Source organism: Gopherus flavomarginatus, chromosome 12, assembly GCF_025201925.1.
Source record: "Gopherus flavomarginatus isolate rGopFla2 chromosome 12, rGopFla2.mat.asm, whole genome shotgun sequence".
In the NCBI taxonomy this organism is placed as follows: domain Eukaryota; kingdom Metazoa; phylum Chordata; order Testudines; family Testudinidae; genus Gopherus; species Gopherus flavomarginatus.
In genome coordinates this window covers 50,720,625-50,747,524 of record NC_066628.1, presented here as the reverse complement: position 1 = coordinate 50,747,524, position 26,900 = coordinate 50,720,625, and the positions used below count along the sequence as shown (strand labels likewise).

General features: G+C 46.2%; 1 protein-coding gene across 12 annotated transcripts in view; it reads left to right on the top strand.

The window, feature by feature from the left end:
• Nucleotides 1–247: 247 nt before the first annotated feature.
• Nucleotides 248–26,900, top strand: part of RNF213 (ring finger protein 213) — an 86,723-nt gene continuing 60,070 nt past the window's right edge. For 3 of the 12 annotated variants that reach the window (XM_050921020.1, XM_050921019.1, XM_050921017.1), the window contains exons 1-10: nt 253–374; nt 2,936–3,083; nt 9,867–10,060; nt 14,749–15,471; nt 16,555–16,742; nt 18,119–18,277; nt 19,928–20,124; nt 20,938–21,224; nt 25,230–25,498; nt 26,523–26,741. In XM_050921020.1, the coding sequence (XP_050776977.1) occupies nt 2,975–3,083; nt 9,867–10,060; nt 14,749–15,471; nt 16,555–16,742; nt 18,119–18,277; nt 19,928–20,124; nt 20,938–21,224; nt 25,230–25,498; nt 26,523–26,741 (2,345 nt within the window). In that variant the 5' untranslated portion in view covers nt 253–374; nt 2,936–2,974. Of the gene's footprint in view, nt 375–1,531; nt 1,826–2,935; nt 3,084–9,866; nt 10,148–14,748; nt 15,472–16,554; nt 16,743–18,118; nt 18,278–19,927; nt 20,125–20,937; nt 21,225–25,229; nt 25,499–26,522; nt 26,742–26,900 lie in introns of those variants that run through there. The other 9 variants (XM_050921022.1, XM_050921021.1, XM_050921018.1 and 6 more) reach the window with 8 other exon arrangements.

The following is a 26,900-nucleotide window of genomic DNA, read 5'->3' as shown; positions in this document are numbered from 1 at the left end:
ACGCTTCCCCTTGACGGCCGGGGGGGCTCCTTGAGTCCAGCCCGCTCTGACCGGCCCTGGCAGTGCAAGTGGTTCTGCCGAAGCAGCCGCTGCCCTGTGGTGCGCAGGGACCTTTCCCCACCCCCGCAGCTGTAGCAGCGGCGCCCTGGGGCGGCAGCTCTGCCCGGCCGTTCTGCGCTGCCCGAGGGCGCGTGTAGCGGTCCCTGGCAGCCCGCGGTGCCCAGCCCGAGCGGGGAGCGGGTCCGAGCCCTTCGGGCGGCCCCGGCCCGGGTGACGTTCGGAAAGCGAAACTAGCCGGCTCGCCAGCGACGCCCACTCGCGGAAACAGAAACTTTGCCGGGTCCCCGGGCAGCGGCAGCCGGCGCGGAGCTCAGGTGAGCGGCCCCAGCTCGCGGCTCGGCCCCTGGGGAGCTCGGCCGGGCACAGCACCGGGGGGGCAGCCCGACACCCGGGTTCCAGCCCCGGGAGCTGGCGGGGGGCTATCGCTGGCGGGGAAGGGGGGGCTATCGCTGGCGGGGGGGCTTTGCAGAGGGCACGGACCCGCCCCCACTCCGCTGCCTCGCCAGGGGCTCAGCACTGGGGGGGAAGGAGCCCTGGGGGCGGGTGGGGGGGCAGCCCGACGCCCCGGTTACAGCCCCGGGAGCTGGCGGGGGAGGGGGGGCTTTGCAGAGGGCACGGACCCGCCCCCACTCCGCTGCCTCGCCAGGGGCTCAGCACTGGGGGGGAAAGAGCCCGGGGGGGCAGCCCGACGCCCAGGCTCCAGCCCCGGGAGCTGGCGGGGGGGCTATCGCTGGCGGGGGGGCGGAGTTGCAGAGGCCACGGACCCTCCCCCACTCCGCTGCCTCGCCAGGGGCTCAGCACCGGGGGGGGGGGGGAAGAAGCCTGGGGACCGAGGGGGCAGCCCGACGCCCCGGGTACAGCCCCGGGAGCTTGCGGGGGCTTTGCTGAGGGCACGGACCCGCCCCCACTCCGCTGCCTCGCCAGGGGCTCAGCACTGGGGGGGAAAGAGCCCGGGGGGGGCAGCCTGACGCCCAGGTTCCAGCCCCGGGAGCTGGCGGGGGGGCGAGTTGCAGAGGGCACAGACCTTCCCCCCCTCCGCTGCCTCGCCAGGGGCTCAGCACTGGGGGGGAAAGAGCCCGGGAGGGGGGCAGCCTGACGCCCAGGTTCCAGCCCCGGGAGCTGGCGGGGGGGCGAGTTGCAGAGGGCACAGACCTTCCCCCCCTCCGCTGCCTCGCCAGGGGCTCAGCACTGGGGGGGAGAAGCCTGGGGACCGAGGGGGCAGCCCGACGCCCCGGGAGCTTGCGGGGGCTTTGCTGAGGGCACGGACCCGCCTCAACTCCGCTGCCTCGCCAGGGGCTCGGCTGGGGCGGGTTCCCCGCCCCCCTGCACGGCCAGGACGGGCCCGGCTGTGGGGGGCGCTGCGTGCACCCCGGGGCTCCCCTGCCCGGCGGGCGTGACCGGGGAGCGGCAGGGTCCGGCCGCTGCTCTCCCGCGGGCCGGGACAGGCTCCGCGGTTCCCTTTCGCCCCCAGGGCCAGGCGGCTGGGGACAGCTGCGATCAATCACCAGCCGCTGCACCCTGGGACTTGTAGTCCGGAAACGACTCCTTCCGCCTCGTGCCTTCCTGGGGAAGCAATTTGCATACAGCGAGCGTTCCCTGCCTTGCCATTGGCCGAGCGGCGGGGTTCATTAGCATAGGCGCTCTGGGATAGGGAGGACGCTCTCTTTATGTGCCTGGCGGGTGCCGGAGGGGCTGCCAGCCGATCTGCATGCTGGCCCCGCCCCCTGCCGCCCCTCCCCACCCCCTCAGGCAGGAGAGGCTGCAGGTAAGGGGCTGGTGGGGGTTGGGGCTGTGCATCCCATGGGGGGCTGAGGGGAGTGTGGGGGGGGCCCCTCCTCTGTGCAGGGCTGGCTGGGGGGGCCCACCCCCACCCCCACCCCCCTGCCCCAGAGGGGCGCTGGCAGCAGCACGGTGACCCTGCTGCCCTGGGCTGGGGGAGTCTAAGCTGGGGGGGGTCCTTTGTAACCCTGCCTGGCCAGGGCAGGTATTGTGGCCCCTTGGCCAAGTGTCATGGCCCTGGGCTTCCCTCGTTGCAGCATGTATCTGTGCTGTCGTCCTACCCTCCCACCTCCCGGCCTCGCAGGTGTAGCCGTGCCCTGTACATGCCTCCTGCCAAGTTCCTTTGTCCACAGTTTAGGCCATGCTTGTGGTTATCTTTCTTCTTCTGCTTTATTATTTGCAGAGTAGTAACAGGCCTGAAGTCCCAGTCCTATGGTGCTGGGTGCTGTACACACAGGACAACAAGCCAGTCCCAGCTCCAAAGAATTTAAGGCTGGATTTTCAATTTAAGAATTCTGAACATTTTTTCTCTCCCTTGTTGCTGTTTTGCAAAAATAATGCAAACAGGCAAAACTGACTCTACAGCAAATGTCACCAAAGGCAAATAAGCAAAGTGAAGGGCAAAAGAGATTGTGGGGAGGAAGCTGTGTGTGTGTGGCAGTTTGTTTGTTTTGTGCACAATGGTCTTGTTACCACATGCACACAAAGGAGAGGAAATAGTGGGTTACATTTTACAAATCTGTATTTGTGTTAAGTCTGTATGCTCACATTCTATGAATGATTTAGGCTCTTAAAACAGTTTTCATTAATTTATTTTGCTTGAAATATTTGCACTTGCTTTTTTAAATAAATGAGCTTAACAACTGAAGTCTCTGTTGGTTGTGAGGTGTGGGAAGCAGGGAGGTTGTTTCATTTTATGCCTAAGTAATGGTTTGTGAGGCCTTGAAATGTTGCCTATCTGACCTCTGTTGCTTTCACAATTTCTCAGTGTCCTGAGGGTGAAATTTAGCAAGGGCCCAGGATCACTAATAATCAATCAATGTTTTGCTGTCTCTCTTAACCATTTGGGTGTGTCTCTCTTCCTGCTTTGAAACAGGTGGCATAAAACTTTTCCCTGAGGCACCAGTGTGCGGGTATGAAGTGCCCTAAATGTGACTACATTTCTCAAGATGCTTCTCCCAACTTCTGCAGCAGCTGTGGGTTCAGGCTGGTCCCCCACATCAGCACACAGAGTAAGGAAAAAGGTAGGAGGATGGAGGTAGCTTGGGTTTACTGCTTGGCTGACTGTAGGATATTGCAAAGAGGCAAAGTTATTTGACATGTACGCATGATGACATGCAGATAGTACTTAAGCAGCAGAGGTGCTCTAAACTGGATGTAGCCTGTGTCCCCGAATCAGACATTGCCTATGGGATCCCATACCCCATATGGTTGGTATACCAGATCTGAGCAGAGTTGGCAGATAGATCGGAGAAGGTGGGGAACATGCTCAAGCCTTGCCACTTTGAGCCCAAGCCACCAAACAGGGAGGGGTGAGAACATCCTAGTCCTAGTAGCCAGGGCTGGAAAAAGTCACTGGGCTTCCACTGGTGGGGTGGCTCATATGGTGTGGGGGTTCCCTACTGGAAGAACCTGACCCTGGTCCTGGCCCCAAAGCAAGAGAAGTACAGAGTGAGGTGGTCAGTGGGAGGAGGGAGCACTCAAATCTGGCCCTGAGGTGACCTCCCCGCCATTGCTGCACAGACCAGATTGGCTGGGCGTTGAGTGCCACTCCAGAACAAGTAAAAGCAGCAAAGAATCCTGTGGCACCTTATAGACTAACAGACGTTTTGGAGCATGAGCTTTCGTGGGTGAATACCCACTTCGTCGGATGCATGTAGTGGAAATTTCCAGGGGCAGGTATATATATGCAAGCAAGAAGCAAGCTAGAGATAACGAGGTCAGTTCAATCAGGGAGGATGAGGCCCTGTTCTAGCAGTTGAGGTGTGAAAACCAAGGGAGGAGAAACTGGTTTTGTAGTTGGCAAACCATTCACAGTCTTTGTTTAATCCTGAGCTGATGGTGTCAAATTTGCAGATGAACTGAAGCTCAGCAGTTTCTCTTTGAAGTCTGGTCCTGAAGTTTTTTTTGCTGCAGGATGGCCACCTTAAGATCTGCTATTGTGTGGCCAGGGAGGCAGGTTTTTGTATATTGCCATTCCTAATATCTGATTTGTGTCCATTTGTCCTTTTCCGTAGACTGTCCAGTTTGGCCGATGTACATAGCAGGGGCATTGCTGGCATATGATGGTGTATGTTACATTGGTGGAGGTGCAGGTGAATGAACCAGTGATGGTGTGGCTGATCTGGTTAGGTCCTGTGATGGTGTCGCTGGTGTAGATATGTGGGCAGAGTTGGCATCGAGATTTGTTGCATGGAATGGTTCCTGAGCTAGAGTTACTATGGTGTGGTGTGCAGTTACTGGTGAGAATATGCTTCAAGTTGGCAGGTTGTCTATGGGCGAGGACTGGCCTGCCACCCAAGGCCTGTGAAAGTGTGGGATCATTGTCCAGGATGGGTTGTAGATCCCTGATGATGCGTTGGAGGGGTTTTAGCTGGGGGCTGTATGTGATGGCCAGTGGAGTCCTGTTGGTTTCTTTCTTGGGTTTGTCTTGCAGTAGGAGGCTTCTGGGTACACGTCTGGCTCTGTTGATCTGTTTCCTTATTTCCTCGTGCGGGTATTGTAGTTTTGAGAATGTTTGGTGGAGATTTTGTAGGCGTTGGTGGGGTTAGAGCAGATGCGGTTGTACCTCAGTGCTTGGCTGTAGACAATGGATCGTGTGGTGTGCCCGGGATGGAAGCTGGAGGCATGAAGGTAGGCATAGCGGTCGGTAGGTTTTCGGTATAGGGTGGTGTTAATGTGACCATCACTTATTTGCACCGTGGTGTCTAGGAAGTGGACCTCCCGTGTAGATTGGTCCAGGCTGAGGCTGATGGTGAGGTGGAAGCTGTTGAAATCGTGTGTGGGATGTTTGTGTAGAGAGCCTCTACATCCATAGTGGCTAGGATGGTGTTTTCTGGAAGGTCACCAATGCATTGTAGTTTCCTCAGGAAATCAGTGGTGTCACGGAGATAGCTGGGAGTGCTGGTGGCATAGGGTCTGAGCAGAGAGTCCACATATCCAGACAGTCCTTCAGTGAGAGTGCCAATGCCCGAGATGATGGGACGTCCAGGATTTCCGGGTTTGTGGATCTTGAGTAGTAGATAGAATAACCCTGGTCGGGGCTCTAAGGGTATGTTGATTTGTTCCGGTTTTAGTGTAGGGAGTGTCCTGAGTAGATGGTGCAGTTTCTTAGTGTATTCCTCAGTGGAATCTGAGGGAAGTGGCCTGTAGAATTTGGTATGGGAGAGTTGTCTGGCGGCCTCCTTTTGATGATGATGTCAGGGTGGTTTCTGAGGCTGTGGATGGCATTGCGTTCTGCACGACTTAGGTTATGAGGCAAGCGATGTTGTTTTTCCACAATTTCTGCCTGTGCACGTCGGCAGAAGCATTCAATGTATAGGTCGAAATGACAGTCTGGACCCTCAGGAGAAGTCCATGTGGAGTTCTTCTTCTTGTGCTGTTGGTGGGAGGGTAACTCTGTATCAGTGGGCTGTTCAGTGTTGTCCTGAAAGTATTCTTTGAGACGGAGACAGCGAAAGTAGGCTTCCAGATCGCCGCAGAACTGTATCATGTTGGTGGGGGTGTCAGGGCAGAAAGAGTCCCCGAGATAGGACAGAATTTTCTTCTGGGCTGAGTGTGTGGTTGGATAGATTGACGATATTGCTGGGTGGGTTAGGGGTACCACGGTTGTGGCCCCATGTGGCAGGTAGGAGTTTAGACAGCTTACAGTCCTTTTTCCTTTGTAGAGAGGTGAAGTGAGTAATGTAGATCTCCTGTCTTATTTTAGTGAAGTCTGTTTGTATGGAAGTTTGGTTATTAATGAGAGTCTCCAGGTTGGAGAGCTCTTTTTTGATGTTTTCCTGTTTGCTGTATAGGATGCTGATCAGGTGCTTCCTCAGTTTCTTTGATAGAGTATGGCATAATCTCTCTCACTGTGGTCTGTGTAGTATGTAGATAGCAGTGGATTTATTCCCTTTAGTCCGTTTGGTATGATGTCCATCCGTTTGCATTTGGAAAGGAAGAAGATATCTGTCTGTATTTGTGCAAGCTTCTTCATGAGATTGATGGATTTCCACTCCATGCGGCTGAATGCAGTGCCTTGCGTGGTGTCAAGTATCAGAGGGGTGGCCGTGTTAGTCTGGATCTGTAAAAGCAGCAAAGAACAAGGACACAGACATAACTATGGACCACCTGGGAGGGTTTGAGCCAATGAGCAAGTGGAGGCGGGGACGGACAAGCCCAGGAACTGGTAAGACTTGTAGAGAGAACAAAGAAAGAGCGGCGGGAAAAGTAGCAGTGCTGAGCTGGGGCAGAGAGACACCGGGATGGGTGCAGGCAGAGCTGAACTAGGAGCTGCCTGGAGGAGAGACAAAAGGAGACTGTTAGGGACGCACAGGCTGGAGCTTCCAGGCCAGCTGATACCAAGCAGCAAGCGGCAGAGGGCACGGACAGGTTGGACTGACCCAAGGGTGGTGTGGTTGCATCGACCCAAAGCAGAGATCTTGTGCATATCTGACTTGGTATGGGGGTAGGGGTGGGCTACGTGCTGTATCAGGGCAAGGGAGTCTGTGTAACCCCTGCTAGAGATCCTGACCTGGGAATGCCTGGCTTTGCTGAGTTGGATAAAAGTGTTGTGCTTTTGTAAAACATGGTACTTGGTCCAAGGGTTACCTCTGATCTCCTGGAGAGAGGATTGGAGTCTGTGCAGAGGTGTGTGGCTGGGACCTGTTCCCCAACCCTGGGAATCCCCCACCTGACAATGGGCAGGGTGAGAATCAAGTTGCCTGCCTTGTCTCTACCTTTATAGATGTCATTATTATTGTTACTTTTTACTGCGGTTACACCCTTAGACGTGTGTTGTGTTGGGCACTGTGCAAACAAAAGGGTTTTTTGTGTGTTTTTTTTGTTTTTAAATTGGGTTTTTGCTGTTTCCTGCTTTAAGATTGATAGAGGAGTCCTGAAACATTTGTTCCAAAAGCTGGGAATGGGCAACAGGGGATGGATCACTTGGTGATTCCCTGTTCTGTTCATTCCCTCTGGGGCACCTGGCATTGGCCATTGTTGGAAGACAGGGTTCTGGGCTAGATGATCCATTGGTCTGACCCAGTATGGCCGTTGTTATGTTCTTCTTCTTTTTGTTTTTATTTCTGAAATTTTTGAATTGCTTTTTACTTTAGAAATATCTGGAGTGTAAAGGCTGCTCTTCACTGGTTTGGCAGGAATATGCAAAGAGCTCTAATGCCTTACACTGAATGGGCGGCAGGTGCTGAATCTTTAAGCAGCTTCCTTTTCCAAATGTTAAATAATAACTGAAATTAAATAGGTGCTAATAAAACACACACTGTTTTGAGCAGTCTGATTGAAAATCCCTTCTCTCTCAACTGCTCAGCTTTCAGTCGGGAGCAAATGTATCTCACCTCTGCACTAGTTGTCTGGTTATCATCATAGTGTAAAATAGTAATGGGGTTTAATTCAGGCCACAGCCAAATGGCTTATCAATGTTTTCATTCAAATCTCTGCTTTAATGTTGTTTAGATGCCATGGCAATTTGAGGAGACAAAACCAATTCAGTGTGTGTTATGCATTATATTGAGAAGACACACAGGGAAATGTAAAGCTAACTTCCCTACAACACTAAATGCAATAATTAAATTGAAGTTACAGTGGAGATCAGATGAATGAATCAGGGAATTAACAGCATAAATTAAAATCAATAATAATTCAATAAGAAAGTAGATTGAGATCGCTGCTTTCTCGTTTACCTGGACTTTTTGAAGTTGCAGTTTGAGCTGCTAATACCCCTCAGTCTCTTGCCTGAGATCTCGCAAGTGAATCAGGGTATTGCAGCTTCACACTGCAGCTGCATTGCACAATCCTGGTAGAGCATGATCAAGCTTAACCTTTGGTTCACTTTTGGGGCCTTCCCTCCAACAGACGTTTCTCCACTGCATATGTCTGAGGCCACAATCCTGGTTTTCTCCTGAGCAGGTGAGAGTAGGGAAACAACAGGAGATGACTCCATCAAAACCGTTACAACTCCTTATCTGGATTAATAGTTAGGAACTGACAAATGGGTATCTGGACCTTAAGGCCTAGCCACTTCCTTGGACCTGACTTGTAGCCCGTTGCCTTTTGACCTACACAATTGTCAGTGCCCCTTACTCATTCAAACCTCACATTTCAGCAATGACACCTAGGGCAAGTCTGCACTATAAAATTAAGTCCACCTAAGTTACGTTGACTTACAGCCCCACAGTAATTAAATTGCTTTTGCATGTCCACACTACGCTCCTTGTGTCAGTAGTGCGCGTCCTCATCAGGAGCGCTTGCACTGATTTAACGGTTAGTGTGGGGCATTGTTGGATGTCTTCTGAAAGGCAGCAACAGTCGATGTCAGCAACACAGCGTCTACACTGACACTGCGTCAACCTAACGATGTCCGCCTAGGCACTGGGCCTCTTGTGGAGGTGGCGTTATTAAGTCGGTATAGTGGGCAGTTACGTTGGTGGGAACTGCACTTCACTGTAGATACTTACAGAGTTATGTCAACATAAGCTGCTTTACATCAACCTAACTGTAGCACAGGCCAGGCCGTAGGGCCGCACAACCCACAGTAAGAAATTATTGAACTGTCACCTATGGTTTGACAAGGTGAAGAGACTGAAAGGTCGTCTTGCTCTAACAAAGCCCAAAGACAAAACTGCTTCAAAGCTGCTTTTGAGATCCGGTTAATATAAAAACAACGAGGAGTCTGATGGCACCTTAAAGACATCTAAACAGGTCGGTTAGTCTTTAATGTTCCACTGATTCCTCATTGTTTTTGTGACTACAGACTAACACAGGTGCCCCTGATACTTGTTAGTATAAAGTCATTACAAAATAGATTAGATTGAAGTTGATACTTACACTATTATAGAGTTGGTGCCCTACAGAACAAGCCTTTCAGCCGAGACAGAGTCACAGGACTTGTTTGGGATGTAAAACACACGTGGAATTGTTTCTCAGGTCTTTTCGGGCCCCTTTCATGCATCATGAAGAAGAAAACAAGGGCGCAGCTGTGATTTCTATCCCACCTTCTTTGCAGGCCACCTTCTGTATTACATTTGTTATTTAAGCCCCCATTTTACTTGTAGTTTTGTTTTTTTTTTGCATTGTATTTGTTTCCTTGTTGTTGTTTTTTTTGAGGGGGAGGGGGAGGAGATTTTATGCTTTGACTCTTGTGATTTATTTACGTTCTTCCTGTTCTCTGTGGGGCTAGATAAGCTCTTGGGCTTTGTTGGCTTTGCCTTTCATACCCACATGCACACACGAAGGCCCTGCTCATTTCACATTCCACAATTCTGCCCTGAGGATTATGCAGGAGGAAACTGGTAACATCTATGATACAAAGGTGAATGCACCACTCAAGATGATGTTGCATAAAGCCATGATGCATATGGGAAGCCAAAAGTGGGGAGGTGGGGGGATTAGGGGATTTCTGGACTGAACAGAGGAAGGGATGCTTTGAGTTTCAGCCTCGGGGCTGAAATATACTTTCAGGACCAGCCCTCTCTAATCTCCTTTCTGGCAGTATAAGTTCAGCAGCTTGTGCTGTTTTGGTAATGTGATGCAAGTAGTCTCAGAGTGGGGCTTGCAGCTGAGTCATTTTCACTGGCCCTTCTCTCTTAACCTTGGTTTAGGACTGAGAATTGCGCCTTTCCTCCCTTCTGAGGTTATTTCCAGTGTTCTCTTCAGAAAGGGGTGTGGAAGCAATGTTCATGTCTCAGTCCATGCATTTATTCAGCATTTGTGATTTCCCTTCTTCCTTTCCCCCACTCTGGTTGAGAATTACGTTTTGTCTTCTCCTTGTTTCCTCACTGTAAAATTAATAGAGAACTTTTTCTCAGTTGTAGGAAGTGGAGATGTAAAGCCAGCTCCAGTCCCTGAGTGGGAAGTGGAGAGTGGGCGAGAACTGAAGGTAGAGGGTGCCTTCTCAGTGCCAGCTGCTGATGGACAACCACTGACCAAAGAAACACAGGGAAAGCCAGGAGAGCTGCTGTCACGGAGCTTGGGAACTCAAAGCGATGTCTCAAAGAAGAAAGTGAGTATGTCGGAATGCGCTGGTGCAGACTGTGTACTGTGCAGAGACCTTGAGGAATCTTCCCATTTCCCTACAGTATTGGAGTGGGTAAGGACACCGGGTGCCGAGTAGCATGATCCAAGCAAATAACTCCTCTGCTTTCTCTCTCATTTACAGAATGAGGCACCTATTACTAATGCTTTTTGCTCAGGATCTGGAACCACTAACTGCATTTTTGTTTAAAAATTTTGTAGCAAATGGTGTCTCAGTGTATGTCGCTGAGATGCTGAATCATACAGCTTCCCCTAACAATATGTTTCCAGCAATAATAGAATCAATAAATGATACAGGAAAGCTTCAGAATTAAAAATCTGTCTGTCCCAAGTCAATAGCTGCTTGTTAGGGGATTTATCAGCCAATGCTGCTGCATTAGGCTGGGTCTGCACTAGAAACCTTTGCCAGTATAATAATGTTGCTTAGGGGTATGATCTTTCTGATATGTGTGTACCAACAAAAGCCCTAGGGTAGACATGGTTATGCCAGCCAAAAATGTGTTTGACGTTATAGCTTACTTTCTTCAGAGAACTGGTGTAAGAAGCTATACCAGCAATAGCACTCTTTGCTGGTATTGTATAGCAAAACCTTTCTCATGTGGACAAGTCCTTTAATGTCCGATTCTCCTATTGCTGAAAACTTTAAATGCTTGGGAAAACAGATTCTCAGAGTTACTTGGATTTCAAATCCTCTTTTATCACAACTTATAGCAGAGGACTTAAAAAAAATTGTTTCAAGCTGCCTCTTTCTTTAATGGTGACTTCATAATGCTGACAGCTTTATTAAATTCCAGAATATTCTAACTGAGATCCCCAAGACATTTAAAAAAAAACCCAACATGCCTCTGTTTTCAGTTTTGTGTGAGTTAACAAAATCTCTCGTGAACATAGAAACTTTACATCCACTATCATAATTGGAATGTTTCTAGATTCTAATTAATATTTTATGGTAACTTATCTCATTCAAAGAATTGGAGCTTCATGTGGTAAACATTGGCCCAAAATTATTATACAACAAACAATACTTACACAACAATAGACAATAAACCATTGTATGAAATGTCATACACCAGAATATATGTGGAGGGATGAACAGAGAACTTATTTTTGTAATATAATTTTGGCAGAAATACCTACAGTTATGCATTTTTGTCACTGGTATAGTATGTTCCCTAATTTTATTGTGGTGTGGTTGGTGTGTGTTTGGGTGTTTTGGGTTTTATTGTTGTTTTTAAATCTGTAACTTCCAGCAGTGTGATTTTTGTGTGTAGATAAGTGAAGATAACAGCTAAACAAATTTCACTGAGACTTGTGAACTGCCCACTTAAAACCTGGGCTTTCTGTGACAGTCAGAGAGCAATACACTCGCAGGCTGAAATTCATCCAATGCGGAGTGTAACCCATAGGGCTAGCCTGCTGGTTTGCTTTTTTATATCCTGCCTATTAGCTTCTAGTTTGGTTGTATTTTGTTTAGTTTACTCTGTTGTGTTTGGCTGTAACGCAAGGAGTCTACAAGTCTGTATCCTGTATGATTTGTTTCAGCAAGTTAGCATAAGTATGGTGAAGTAGGCTTGTGACCTTTGACATAGATAAACGGCCTAACAGTCACCCCTCAGGCCTGGTCTATAGTGTGCGCGTGTGTGTGTCTAAGTTACGCAACTTCAGCTACGTGAATAACATAGCTGAAGTCGACGTACTTAGATCCACTTATCGCGGTGTCTTCACTGCAGTAAATCAATGGCTGATGCTCTCCCGTCAACTCTAGACTAGCTGTGATAAATCGACCCCTGCTGGATCGATTGCTGCCCGTAATGTAGACAAGCCCTTAGACATGTCTACTGAAGAGTAGGAGTCGGAACTCAGTGGTAAATAGTGACCATAGGGGACATTGCAGGAACATGGATGTAACAACCATAAACCAGTTCAGGCAAGAAGTGGCAGGTCTGAGAATGAGCTAATTGGCATTAATATGTATAGATATGTTAGGCTATAGAATAAGTGCACTTCAGTACTATGTGGGTGAGGAAGTTAGATTTGGGCCTGGAAGGTTGGGCATTGGCATGAATATTCATGATAGTGCTCAGGCCCTATGAAGGCAAACCACCACATGGAATTATTATTCTGTTACTTCTTCCTCTTCTTTTGAGTTTTAGCCTTTATCTTTATCTTTGAGTCTTTTAGCTGTCGATTGTTAACTTAGCTACTCAGCATTCGACCCTTCAGCTCTATTATTCACCATCAGTCTTGGGCACTGAGGAACCTGGACCTGGCAAAAGAACGGCCACACTGGGTCAGACCAAAGGTCTATCTAGCCCAGTGTCCCATCTTCAGACAGTGGCCAGCTAAGTGCCCCAGAGGGAATGAACCGAACAGGTGATCATCAAGTGATCCATCTCCTGTCGCCCATTCCCAGCTTCTGGCAAACACAGGCTAGGGACACCATCTCTGTTAACACCCCTGTAGTCATAGGATAAAAATGGGTGTTAGTTACAGATTGGTTTACCATAATAAGCCATAAATCCATGGGAGTGACATGTCTACAACACTGCATACATGCATTTCCATGGTCACTTTGGTTCCTGTAGGGACTGCGGTGCCAGATTCCTTGCACAGTCTCTCCTTCTCCAGTGTCGCATGTTGGTGAGCGAAGTGGTAGTTGGAGAGGGTATGCTTTCTCCCCGCCCCCAAGTCTCAAGCACTCGCCAGATAACGTTCATAAGGAGCAGCAGGGAAAATTTGACTTGTTTCAAGTAGGGAAAATAGAGAAATAATTTTATTAAAAATTGCCCATGCCATAAACTAAAAACGCAAGCTGCAAATAACACTGCAGTGTAAAGTACTACTCACCCTACCCTGACAGATAAATATTGATTAGCAATTGTATCTCACTTCCTGATCTTTCTGAAAGTGAAGCCATTTTTCAACAGACAGCAAAAGCTGCAAGCGGTGTAGTCTGGAGTGTGTTGAATGATGCTAATCCCCTTTCCAGAAAGAGGAGAAAGGAGAAACCAGTCCAATTTGAGGATAGCAGCCCATCTCCTACAAGTCCACAGCAGGTAGTTCTCATGAGTAGTTCCTCTACCCAGAGCAGCCTAAGCAAGCACATTCCCCTGAAGCCCCAATTACTAGCACAGGTGTCTGTTCTGGGTCCACAGCTGGATGCCAGCCTGAAGTGATTAAACTTAATAACTGCTGTCAGCAGTTCCTGAATGGTCCCTGCCTGACGCCTTGGACAGAGCCAGTGTCTCTGTAATTCCTGTGTATACATAGTTCTGAATCTGGAACCAGTCTCTGGTCACAATCTCTGTGCTGGCAAATGAGGTGGATGGATTTGTTGTTTCTCTCCTTTCATCACATAGCTCTAAGTCTTTCCCTCCTCCAGCTTAACAGGGTGCTTTGTAATAGCTGTCCATGACTGTCCACATTCACCATTGCTCTCCCGCTGTTGTTTGTGCTTGGTTACCTGCGACCCAGCTGTATGCTCATCGGAGTGACAATCTGAAGCATGAGGTGGGAAGACCTTTTTTTTTTTTTCCCACCTGCCTGAGTTTAAAACCAGCAAATACAGTGAATCTGGCCTGGGTTTGATGATTTTGACTGGCAGGTGGGTGAGGAAGCAAGTCAATTATTTTGGAAGAGGTCATAAGAGGCTTCTCAGTCAAGAAGAGCCTGGCTTCAGGGAAACCCGCAGATATCACACTCTCACTTTCAGCTAGTGTGTCCCTTCCATTGCTCCAGCATTTCAAGCACTTTCATCTCACCAGAACCATTATTGTGTGTTGTGAAACTGAGCCTTTTATTTCGTATTCTCAGTCGGGGGCCTTGAACAGAATGTGTAAAATTCTTTAGTTTGATACTTGTGAGAGTGACACTGCTACTTTGCGGTAGCACCAGTTAAAACTGTTCTAAGAATTTTTGTATCAGATAAGAAGGGGAGGGGAAAAAAAAGCCTTTCCTGCCTACACACAGCCCCCTCCTTACATTGCCTGGACCCTTGATTTCACCTTCCCCAAGGAGTGAAATACTCTAGTAAATACAACCAGCTGTAATAATGGAGCAAGTGAGAAGCTGGCAGGAAGGCTTAGACAGTGTCCTTTTCAGAGCATCATAATATTATACATTTTATACAGAACTTTTCATTCTGATGGTTTTCCCCCAAAGATCTTTACCAACCATAGATACAGGACCCCCTTCCTCATTCATGAAATGCAGCAGCCTCTGAGCTGGAATATATATATAAAACAGCGGTTCTGTACCTGCAAGAATGTAGGACATGAAGTCAGGAAGAGTTAAGGTATCCACTTAAAATAGCAGTGGTTAGGTCAAATGCGGTTACCTAGTTTAGAATTTGGTTAGGAGTCGCTTAGTTTTAAGTAGCTCACACAAAGCATTTTCCTTCTCTCTGAACTAAGGTAGGATTTTATTTTTTTCCCCTCCTGTTTCTCTTTGCCTTTAAAATCAGAAAGTGATGGCATAAGCAAGGATGTTTTAGGGGCTGGGGTTGGAGTATGACAGAGATGGACCAGTTATTCTGTCTCCACCTACAGGGGACACAGGGATTGAGGACATACCAACTATGTTAAGGGAAACAGTGAATACAGGATTTCCCCACTATGAGTAAGCAAGGATGTGTGTGTGTTTTACTTCCCTACATAGAAAAAGAGAAAGAGGAATAAGAGTAAGAAGAATCCTTCTGACTCTGGGATGCAGGACTCTTTGACCTCTGTAAGTTCAGCACCTTGTAGTCTGGACTCTCCTTTGAGCTCAGAATTGGCTGATGCAAAAAATCCAGCTCAAGAAAGCCAAATCCAAGAGAATGACGTGGCCAAAGCAGAGGCTGAGTCATCTCCCTGTAACAACGAAAGTCAGATTAGAAGTGACCATTCCTTATGCCCCTTGGGAAGTGAGGGTCAAAGTCCAGAGACGATTGTGGAAGAGAATCCCAGCAGCAGTGACACCAGGCACCAGTCAGTGCAGAATGGTACCAATGATGAGCTTGCTCAGCCTGCAGGCTCCAGAGCTGCAGAAGAGAAGATGGAAGATGAAAGTTCCCCAAGTGATGGCCAGATGGCCAGAGAAAATAAGGGTTCCGACAAGAAGGAAAGTGAGAGCAGCCCCACTGAAGTTGACCAGCCTTCAGAAAATAGATCAGATACCCAGACATCAGGGGGAGACAGCGATGCACTGGCTTCCAAAGAGGGAGAGAGTGTATCCTTAGGGTTTTGCTCCAATATGGAAGCACCTGCGAGTAAGGATTCAAATTCTGATGTAGACCATCAGAGTTGGAAGAAGAAAGTCTCCTTTCCTGAAGCTGAAACAACACAGAGCAGGAAAGTCGAACAAGAGAGCAAGCAGCAAGCAAGTGCTCCAGTTTCAAAGGTAAACCGCCAAATAACCGTGTGATTATGTTGGAATAAGTTTCCTTCTTTTGAACTTTGAAATGGTTACTGCAGTAAATTGAAGCCTGTTCATTTCTGCCACCCCAGTCGAACAACCTGAGGAGATAGGGAGGAAGTAAGGGGCACTTTGCAGCATCCTGCCAGTCTGTTTGCACAGGTGTATCTTACATCTGTGAACTTCTCTGTTCACCTTTGGTTAGTTCCAGGGGTGCAAGAGTTGCCCTTAGTACAAGAATAGCTATACTACAGTAGTCCAAGTGCCTCTCCATTGCTGGGTGATTTACTAAACCATCTTGGGGTTAAGTCTTCTCCTCTCCTCTCCAAAGCCCCCCATTGGGTTCAGCTTCATCTCTGAGCAGAACTTTATTCAGTGAAACGAGTGTAATTTTCAGCATTGCTCTTGTCAGTTTTCTCTCCGTTGTTAATGAAGTGGGTACAGGTGTTAAATGGCTCAGAATCCCTGTCAGTTTTTCCCCATAGAACTTGAAAAACACGTGGTATTGAACTTTATTTCGTGGTCCAGTCCCCATCTCTCCTGCCATTCCCTAATCTCACAGCAGAGCTCAGCACAGTCCACACGCTACAGAAATGCATATGCATTGCCTGTGTTGCTTCATTATGCTGGCTTTACACCCCCTCTGAATGTGGGGTTCAGTCCCAGAATGGACCTGTTGAATTGCAGATATTTTCTCTACCTTTATACCCCTTCCTCCAGGAACCTATGACATGGTGACTTCTGCCAGTCAACATTGGCATTCAATTCCATGTAAAACCTGATCAGAGCACTCTTGCGGCTCTGGCTGTTAGGTTGGTCAGAAGATTTGCCTTCGTTTCCTCTGACCCTGGGGAATGACAAACCGACCAGTCTTTGGAACTGAACGCGGCCCTGGTGCAGAACACTTAAATGCAGGCCCAACTGAATCAGTTTTGAATTGAGATATTTGACATGCAACATCATAGTTTAGATATCGCATGCCACCTTGAACAAATCCGGCTGGTTTCTATGAAAGTCGTGTCGTTGAGGTTCATTGCTTTTGACTCATTCTGTGCGTTTGTGTCACAGAACATGGAAGCGGTAACCAAAGGAACCTCAAGAAAGGGAACACCCAAAGAAATGGAAAAGAAGACAAATCAAACAAAGGCAATTGAAGCTCCTAACACAGATTATGCAGCAGCTGTTTCAGGCAATAATAAGAAGGACAAGAAGCAGCAGAAAAATCAGGAAGCCAATGCAAATAGAATTAAGCCAAGGTAGAGTATGCCCTCTTTTAAAGTGCTGTTGAAAGTAATGAGGACCAGCCAGTAGCTGCTATTGGGTAATTGTAGATGGGTTCTCTTCTGTTTCAGCATAGACTAGGCTTAAAATAAAAGCTTCCTAGTGTTTGAATTATTCACAACTGTGCAAACCAAGTGGCTGATTTTTGTGTGTGTGTGAGGCTTCTCTGCTTTTCCACTTCAATGGAGTTACGCCGAGGGGAGGGGTTCTCCCATTGCTGTAGGTGTTCCTCCTCCATGAGAGGTGGTAGCTAGGTTGACCGAAGAATTCTTTTGTCAAACTAGCACTGTCTACATGGGGACTTAGGTCAGCTTAACTACCTTGCTCAGAGTGACATAGCTGGGTCAGTCTAATTTTCTGTTGTAGACCAGCCCTTAGATTCAGTGAGGTGGAAAGATACGAGAAGGTTGTTCCAGCTGGGAGGAGCTACAGAAGAAAGGTTCTCTCACCAGCAGTGGTGAGATTACAGGGAGGAGGCAGTTGCTGGATGAGCAGAGTTAGCAGGAAGGTGATTAGAGAGAGACAGGATCTGTGAGGTAGGCAGGAAGTGGTCCATGAAGAGAGTCTTAAATAAGCAGGGCAGTTTTTCAAGTGGATTTTTCAATTAAACCAATAGGGAGCCCATGAAGTTGCTTGAGGAGTGATGTTCTGTGGTCAGATTTCTTGGTACATGAAAAGGAGTGGGCAGTAGCATTATTCTTCATATCCAAGAATCTGGAAAGCTGGGACTTGAGGTGTCCAGATAGAAGGGATTGCAATTGTCAGGGTGAGAGTGGACAAATGCATTAGTGACAGTCAAAGCTGTGGCAAACAGAGACGTTGTGGTTAGGTGGTGGGCAGATTGCAGAGAGCAGGAGATGAGGGAAAGAGAAATATGTCAGGGTCAAGAATGATGCAGAGCAACATAGGCGGTATGAGAGTTTTTTGAGGGTGCTGCTTCATCAGAAGTGGTCTTTCTGTATTTCATGGGAGCAATATTTTGCATCCAAAATGTGTGTATATAATTGCTGGTGTGTAATCCAGGGTTACATCCCAGACTGTTTCCCATCAGACAGTGACTAGTTAGGTTACAGGAGTGTCTTCTCTGTCACTACCTGGCTAAAGAACACTTCTTATTCCTAATTTTTATCTTTGTGTGTGATGTTCACTTTGCTTGGAGAATACTATGTATTGGCCTTTATATCTGGCCAGATGGGGAGGAGTTTGCACTGAAACTGATATTAATGCCATTCATGGAGTTGGCTACAAATAAGCACACAAACAAACAGCTGTTAGCTCTCATGCATTCATTTTTTTTAAATTACACAAATATTTAAATAGTATTTTAACTTTATTTTCTCTGTCATTATAGTCAGGTGAATCTTGGAGAGGGTGTCACAGTGTATTTCCATGCAATATTGTCTAAAGACTTTAAGCTAGATCCTAATCAGCATAAAGTGTTCATCAGGGCACAAGGCATTTCAGGATATTTGAATTGGAAGGATAACATCTGTGAATTGACCTGCACAAAGTAAGTACTTTTCTGTAAGTTCCAGCGCTGCTTAATTTTAATTTAGGCCTCTTATTTGAACTACCTGCCTCACAATAACAAGAGACATAGGTGTGGTATTTTGTCTCTGCCCTGGCTGTTGTAATTTTTCTTCTGCAGCCCTGTTTGGACTAGGAAAAAAGATACTTTTAAACTGTGGCACCCCTTCACACTTAGTGTAGAGACACTTTTAACACCTTCACAGTCGTGTTAGTTGGTGTTAAACTATGTCTACACTTGATGGGGATGTTTCAAGTCACATTAGCTGAATCACATTTGCTAACTCGACTTACAAAAAATGTCTTTTTTCTTAGTCTAGAAAGGGCCTGTTATCTGTTATCTGAAATAAGGCTTGGCTACATTCAAGCAGGATAATAACAGGGCCTTGTCTCTTAAAATGTGGACCTAGGCTAATATTTCATTTAGTACTTTGGAAAGTGTGTGTTTTTCCCCTATGAACCTGCTGTGTGGTGGTTTTATTTTCATGGACATGGGGCCTTTGAGCATGGTGAGACCAAAACCATGTATATATCATTATTATGGAGACTCTTTAGCTAAGGTTGCCTTTTTAAATGGGCAATTTAAAATATTGGGTTTTCCCTAAAAAGTAGGTGGCCAGTCCGTTTGGAATTTCAGTTAGTTAATTAGGTCCTTTTGAATTTTCTAGGTAGTTTTTGTTCGGTTTCCCATAGAGCTGCCACCCTTCTGTCACCACCTTTAACCATTCTCCTGCACACAAGTCTTGATCAAACTACCCACTCACAACACAATCACCTAGTCGTCCCTACCCCCCATCCCTCTCCATCTGTGACTACTAGTGTTAGAGAAAAATAATGCAGGGGTGAGCGGTGAAAGGAGCAGAGTTAAGGTTGTGGTATATGGTAGTTGTGGTAATAAATTGTGTTCTTGTGTGTTGAAGAGCTCATGATATATAATGTTAAGTGCTTTATCTTTTCAGTTCTTTGTAAATTTGTATATTGTGTGTGAGAGAGAGAACCCTAAGTACTTCAGAGTGATGTTTATTGTTTGCTTGTATGATCGTAGCTCCTAGGAGCCCTGGTTGGGGACCAGGACCCCAGTGTGCTAGGTGTTGTGCAACACAGAACAAAAACAGTCCCTGCCCCAGAGAGCTTGTATGTATGTGTGGGAGCCACAGTCAAGGAGGGAGAGAAACCAGCACCATAGAATGTAAAAGAAATATGTTGATTATAGGTCAGTCCAGAAGTATTTGCAAGGCGAGTGAATATGTTTATATACCTAAAATAAATAATAATAATAATAGCCCACTATTGAGTGATCTGCATAAAACTGCACTGTGCTCTGACGATACTGAGGCCCCTATTTGGGAAAAGGGAGCAAATCTGAGCTGTCTGGTTGTCGCATTTAATTTCTGTTGCTGGGAACTGTGCATGTGCTCATTGTCTGAATTCAGATTTGTGTCCTCCTCAGCCGTTTAGTTGGGTATTGGGGCAAAATATCAAACGTATAATGAAGAGGGGAATAATTTTAAGTCTTTCCTCTCTTTTTAAAAATTGGCAGTTGGGGAGGATAGCAAGTCCTAGAGCAACCAATGTCTGACTTGTCTATTGTCTGAGCTTGCTGCCGCTGTTAAGCTGTTTTTGTATTGAACAGGGACCTGGGAGAGCATGGACTCCTCATTGAGGGTTGTGTGACTATTTCCAAGAACAACATGAATAAACCATTTCCCTACAAATATTTTATTTCACGTGGCAAGGATGGAGAATATGAATTCATTTACAAACGTTGCCTGGGAGGAGTGATTGTGAATCGCTTTTTACACATACCATCCAAGTATCTCAGCTCGGGAGGTAAGGTGGTTTCCACAGGGTGTGACTGTTTAGTCTTCATCATAATTATGCATATTTAGATATCTCTTATTTGCCAGGTGATGCTGATGTTAATCAGCCTTATCAGTGACACCAGGCAAAAAACCCATGTGAGAAAGCTCGGGGTATTGTGTAGAAATATGGAAGGACAGACTTGGATGAAATCATCTAATGGGGTGGGGAGAGGGATAGCTCAGTGGTTTGAGCATTGGCCTGCTAAACCCAGGGTTGTGAGTTCAATCCTTGAGGGGGCCACCTAAGGATCTGGGGCAAAAATCAGTACTTGGTCCTGCTAGTGGAGGCAGGGGGCTGAACTTGATGACCTTTCAAGGTCCCTTCCAGTTCTAGGACATAGGATATCTCCATTAATTAATGTATTTATAAATCATTTCTCTTTAATGGCCTCTGATTCCCACATTTAACACATGTATATCTGTACCTATGTCATATTTATTGAAACGTAATTGCTAGTCTGCTGCAGCTGTTGAAGTACCAACATTCCAATAAAAAGTTGTCACTCCAGATGTGACAGGCTTGATTCCTGGAAGAGCTTAGAATCTAAATGGCGATGTCAAAGAGAGGGTGGGAAAGGAAACACACACAGAGAGGGGAAGTGACCTGTGGCCAGGCTGGGAACAGAACTTAGGTCTCCTTCATCCAACTCCAGTGTCCTGTGCACTACCTGTCCTGTGCTGGTCTGCTACCAGGTATGTGAGGCAGCAGGGAAACTGAAACACCTGCTTCTTGTCTTTTATAAGTTAAATGTGTTTTTTAATTATTATTGTTTTTTATTAGGTTGGCACCAGTATGATGATATAGTATGTACTAAACCCCCTGATGGTTTGATGAAACACTTGAAGAGTTGGGTTGGATGGGATGATCAGAAGAAAAGTGAGAGAGGGAAGCAGATAGCAGCAGAAATTATGCTAGAGACCATCTTCAGCATCCTTACCACATGGACCGATATCAACATGAAGAACTTTTTCAACCAGTTGCATCAGTTTTACATGGTGACAACAAAGCCAATGGTGTATGAGAATGAGCCGAGGGAATGGGCATTGCTAGAGTTTGGAGAAAAACAGGTATTCTAATTACGTTTGACAGTGTATTGGGGAAGAGGTTGAAATTCAGTTATTAGTATGCAATTTTAACTTTGCGGTTGAGATCCTTAGTCTGCTTTGCCTCCTCTGGTGGAAGAAATGGATAACTTTCTGTTGTGTGATGGGGTGAGTTGTTTCTACTTCCTGTTGCATAAAGTCCTACTCCCTGAACATTTGGCCTTAGTTACAGTATGAGGTTTAGTGCACCAATACTAGCTCATCAAACGGAGCCAGAGCATGGGGTATGGTACTTGCTGGGATGGCTTTAACACTGTTGATATTTAAATTATCATAACTGCGCACCTGAGTTAACATCCCACTGAGATAAACTGTACGACTCCTATCTCAGAGCTGTTGTTCCAGGCTCTTTGTAGATTTGGCTCACGTTTGTACGGTGATCTTTGCAACCATAACAACTAGATACTTTTTTTTTTTTAATTAAATTTTGAGATCCTGGAGCACAAGATATTGGCTTCAGAAAGGTGCCAGTGTTGCATATAGACATTTCCTGAGTAAACCATATTGGTAAACATTTTATTTTAAGTCTTTGCTACCATATCTCTCTTTGGCACAGTAGGTTTTCTCTGTGCTTATTTCTAGTCCACGCCTGACCCACTCTGGGTTATGAGGATATTGTATCCCAAATTCTCACATCTGACTGAGCTAGATTGGACTGGATTCCTTCTGGACTCCATAATCAGCCACCAGGAGTCTTCATAGAATACTTCACTATCTCTTTAGGGTTTAAAGCTCTCCCTCCAGAAGATCTTCCAGACAAAGAAGGTGGGTGGGGGGAGTCCAGGTTCTAACTAAGTACTTAACTTTCTTTTTCTGGTGAGTTAGGAAAGTGGTAGTTTTAAAATGACTTCTTACTTTTTTGTTCCACCATTCACCTGTCTTTGTGATCCCTTCCCCATCTGAGGCCTAATCCAAAAGCCACTTGAGTAAATGGAAATAATCATTTCTTTGAATGGACTTTGGGTCAAGTTTGTATTCCCTTTTTATTTCGCTCTGATGAAGGGGCTAGATGTGGGTGGCTTCCTTTAGAGCTTAGCAGTGCCCTTCCATTTTTTGTCAGAGAGAGGGCTGGTGGATAACATACTGCCTAGGCTGCATTTTTTTAAAAATTAAATATGTACACTTATCCTAAAAGCAGACCAAGGCTTGAACAGTTTTTCCATGCCCAGTGAAGCAATATTTCAAGTCAGACTTGAGGGCCTGGTATTAAATGAGGATATTGATATAACAGGCATCAAAGAAGCTTGGTGGAATGATGACAATCAATGGGACAAAATACATCAGGATACAAAGTATATAGGAATAATAGAGTAGGTTGTGCTCATGGGGGTGTTACACTATATGTGAGAGAGAGCATGGAGTCAAAGATAGTAAAAATGTTAAACGAATCAAACTGTTACATAGATTCTCTATGGATAGAAATTCCATGGTTGAATAATCAGAGTAGAGCAACAGGAATATACAAGCGACCGCTTGACCAGGATGGAGACAATGGCTGTGAAATGTCCAGGGAGATTAGAGGGGGCTACAAAAACAGAAAACCCAATAATAATGGGTTTATTATAATATCTCCATTTTGACTGGGACTATGTCCCCAATATGTCTGTTAGTTTATAAGGTGCCACAGGACTCTGCTGTTTTTACAGATCCAGACTAACATGGCTACCCCTCTGATACTAAAATTTCTAGACACTATTAATGTCTGCTTCTTAGAGCAGCTAGTCTCCTGGAACCCTCAAGGGGAGAGGCAATTCTTGATTTAGTCCTAAATGGTACACAGGGTTTGGTCCAAGATCTGACTATAACTGAACTGCTTGTAATAGCGAGCACATTGTGATTAGATTTAACATCCTTGTAGCGGGGGAAACACCAAAGAAACCCACCACAGTAGCATTTAACTTCAGAAAGGGGAGCTACACAAAAAAAGATGAAGTTAGTTAAATGGAAATTTAAAAGGAACAGTCACGAGTTAAATGCCTGCAGGCTGCATGGAAACTTTTTAAAAACACCATAATAGAAGCTCAAACTATATGCATACCCCAAATGAAAAAAACAGTAAAAGGACCAAATAAATGCCACCATGGCTAAGCAACAAAGTGAAAGAGGAGCTTAGAGACAAAAATGCATCCTTTAAAAATTAGAAGTCAAATCTTGCTGAGGAAAATAGAAAGGAATATAAACTCTGGCAAGTCAAGTGTAAAAATATAAATTAGCAGGCCAAAAAAGAATTTGAAGAGCACTAGCAAAAGATACTAAGGCCTGATCTATATTTCACAGTTAGGTTGACATAAGGCAGCTTACATCGACCTGATTATGTCAATATTCACACTACAGCCTTGTCTTGCCGATGTAAGTGCCCTATTATACTGACATAACTCCACTTCCACGAGAGGTGTAGGGCTTATATTGGTGTAGTTTGGGTGACGTGGTGTCTGGGTTGACAAGACAACCAACAGCTGATCTGTCTATTTCACAGCTCCATGCTCCATGTTAGAGCCCAGCTGTCCCCAGCTCCCTACTCCCAGCCGAGCTACTGCCCAGAAGCTACCCGCTCAAGGAGTCGAGGAGCCTGGGCAACTGCCGGGAGCAGGGAGGTGAGAGCTGGGGAGGTGTGTATTTGGGGAGGTGCTGGGCTCCCAGTGAGCAACTTTGTGGAAAGCTTTCGGCACCCCACACTGTCCCTCTTCAGTCGGTGAGGATGCACACCACCTGCTCAAGGAGGGTAGTGTGGACATCAGCCACCACAGTAATTACTGCGGTGGCTGTAAATTGACCTAACATAGGTTGACTTAGGGCTGTAGTGTAGACATGCCCTAATGCTAACAGCAAAGTGTGTTTTAAGTACATCAGAAGCACGTGATCCAGTGGTTATAGTCTATTTGGGCCTTTGGGAAGTCTTTAACGAGGTCCCACACCAAAGACACTTAAGCAAAATAAACAGTCATGGGATAAGAAGGAAGGTCCTCTCATGGATAGTAAATACTAAACACAGGGTAGGAATAAGAACATAGAACGGCCACACTGGGTCAGACCAAAGGTCCATCCAGCCCAGTGTCCTGTCTGCCGACAGTGGCCAATGCCAGGTGCCCCAGAGGGATGAACAGAGCAGGGAATCACCAAGTGATCCATTCCCGGCTTCTGGCAAACAGAGTCTCGGGACACTATCGCTGCCCATCCTGGCTAATAGGTCCATCAATGGTTATCTGCTGTGAATTCATCTAGTTCTTTTTTTGAACCCTGTTTATAGTCTTGGCCTTCACAACATCCACTGACTAGGAGTTCCACAGGTTTCTGTGCGTTGTGTGAAAAAAAAATACTTCCTTTTTGTGTGTGTGAAACTTGCAGCTGTATAACTGGGTTCCTAAAAGAATTTGATACATTCATGGAGCATAGGTCCATTAATGACTATTAGCTAAGATGATCAGGGATGCAGCCCTATGTCTGGGTGTTCCTAAACCTCTGAATGCCAGAAACGTGGACTGGAAAACAGGGGATTGATCACTCAATAATTGCCCTGTTCTGTTCACTCCTTCTGAAGCATCTGGCACCGGCTACTGTTGAAAGACTGGATATGGGGCTAGAGTGACCATTGGTCTGACCCAGTATGGCCATTCTTCTGTTCTGAGACATAGAAACTTTGAGTGGCGCCTTTAGGAGTGACAGACTCTGGAAGGTTCAGTTCTGGTGGTGTGGAAGATGGCTTTATCTAACCGGTGTCACTTCGTCATCAATCTACAATGGTCAGGCATGATGAAAATCCAAACACTCCTTTCCAGCATCATACGCAGTAGTAAATAGACCTTTGCCCTGCAATAAGCCAATCGTCATTAATACCATTGAATACCACTGTGGTAGCTATCTGAGGAATAGTGAGAGAGAGAGAGAAATGATCCCTTTTTTAAAAAAAAAAAAAAGGTTGATCAGTGCAGTTGGATTATGTGCCTTTTTTTCCCCTTCCTTTTGTTTTAGGTGAAGGATTTACTAGTGAAGTACTTGAGAAAAGTAGCTCGGCCATTTCTTGATCAGAACAGTGCTAACACTCCACCCAAGGATGTGACAGTGAAGAGCCGCTTGGGGCTGGGGCTGATTAGTGTTACGCTGGGTGAATGCTATGCACTTCCAACAAACAAAGAGGACCTGAGTCGGGTATGCAGCCTCCTGTGTTTGGAGCAGAAGCCACAAGAAGTCCTACTCCATGAAATTAATCATAACAAGGAAGTGTTTTCAGTGGTTTTGTGGTAGGTATTTTATCAGTTTCAGGGTGTGTAAGGTGAGGGTGTGGCATTTAGTGGATGTGTGGAATGACTAAACTTATGAAAATGGTTGCCTCTGGTTAAAGATATTAACTGTGTATTTTCTTCTTGCACTTTCTTATCTGGATTGGATGGGACTGAAGCGTGCATCAGTCAGCAAGGTATGCAGAACAGTCATGCTGTTGTATCTTTAATAAAAACAAAAACTGCCTTGTTAAGTCCCTCAGAGTTTTTATAAATCCTCTCAATCAGCTTGGGGCTTTTTTGTGTGTGGAAGGTGTTTTGGGGGCATGAGGAGGTTGGAGAGGAAGGATCTGAGATAGAGTGGCTATATTCACTGATAACCACAATGGCATGCCCAACTCCCAAATCCACCCAGAGTTTGGTTGCAGAATGGAGGAAATTTGGCACAGAGTAACATCGTTTTGCAGATGGCCTGAAGATGGTTCGGAAGTTTATTCTTTACCGTCTGATTAGGTTCTCAGGGGATGTTTTCTCCCTCTTCCCATTTCTCAGCAGTTGTTGTCTGTGAAAGTCCTTTGATGGTTAGTCGAAAAACTCATTTATTTCTTCTTAACTGCCTTCTGCAGAATGGTATATTCAGCCACTGTCTGCAGACATTTCCATCTAAGGAGCCTCCTATCTCAGTGCCTTCAAGCTGGCATTTACTGCATGAGATGTTTCAAATACTTCCAGTGATCACAGACGTGTAGTAAAACGTTGCCTCTGTTCTTCAGTTGTAATATTGGGACAGGAGGTGTCAGTTTCCACAGCTATAGTCCTATCAGCAAATTTTGTGAAGCGAGAGACAAGACTACAGCCTCTTTCCAGTCCTTCTCTTGTACGTCCCTTCTGAGGAGGTGGTTGCAAGTTGATGGAATAAAATGTCATTTGTAAATAGCAGAGGCGCTACCTGAGCAAGTTCATATTTTTACTTTTGTGCCCAAACCTGTGTGACGAACAGACATACCAGCCGTTCCTAACCTGGACGATCTATTCTCCGTTCTAGCATGAAACAGTACCTGAGCCACTTGTGCCAGAGGTGCATCGATGAGCAAGTGGACCAGTGGGTGTGTATCCTCCCCGTTCTGCACTTGCTCACTGCTTCCTTTCACCTTGATGAAGGCATGAGGGTGCAGAGTCACCTTGAATCTGAAGAGATCTGGGCAGGACTGGAAGGTTTTCCATTCATTGAGTTCAGGAAGAAACAGGAGGAGTCTTATAATAAGTGAGTTTTCCAGAATTACTTAGTTTTTGAAGTGCATTACCGCTGATGACGTCCCCTTTGCTTAAAACTGTTGGCGGCTTAGCTAAACGCTTTACTACATCACCGTCAGTGGTTTGGGGGTATATGAATACATTTTTTATTCTTATTAATGTTTTAGGC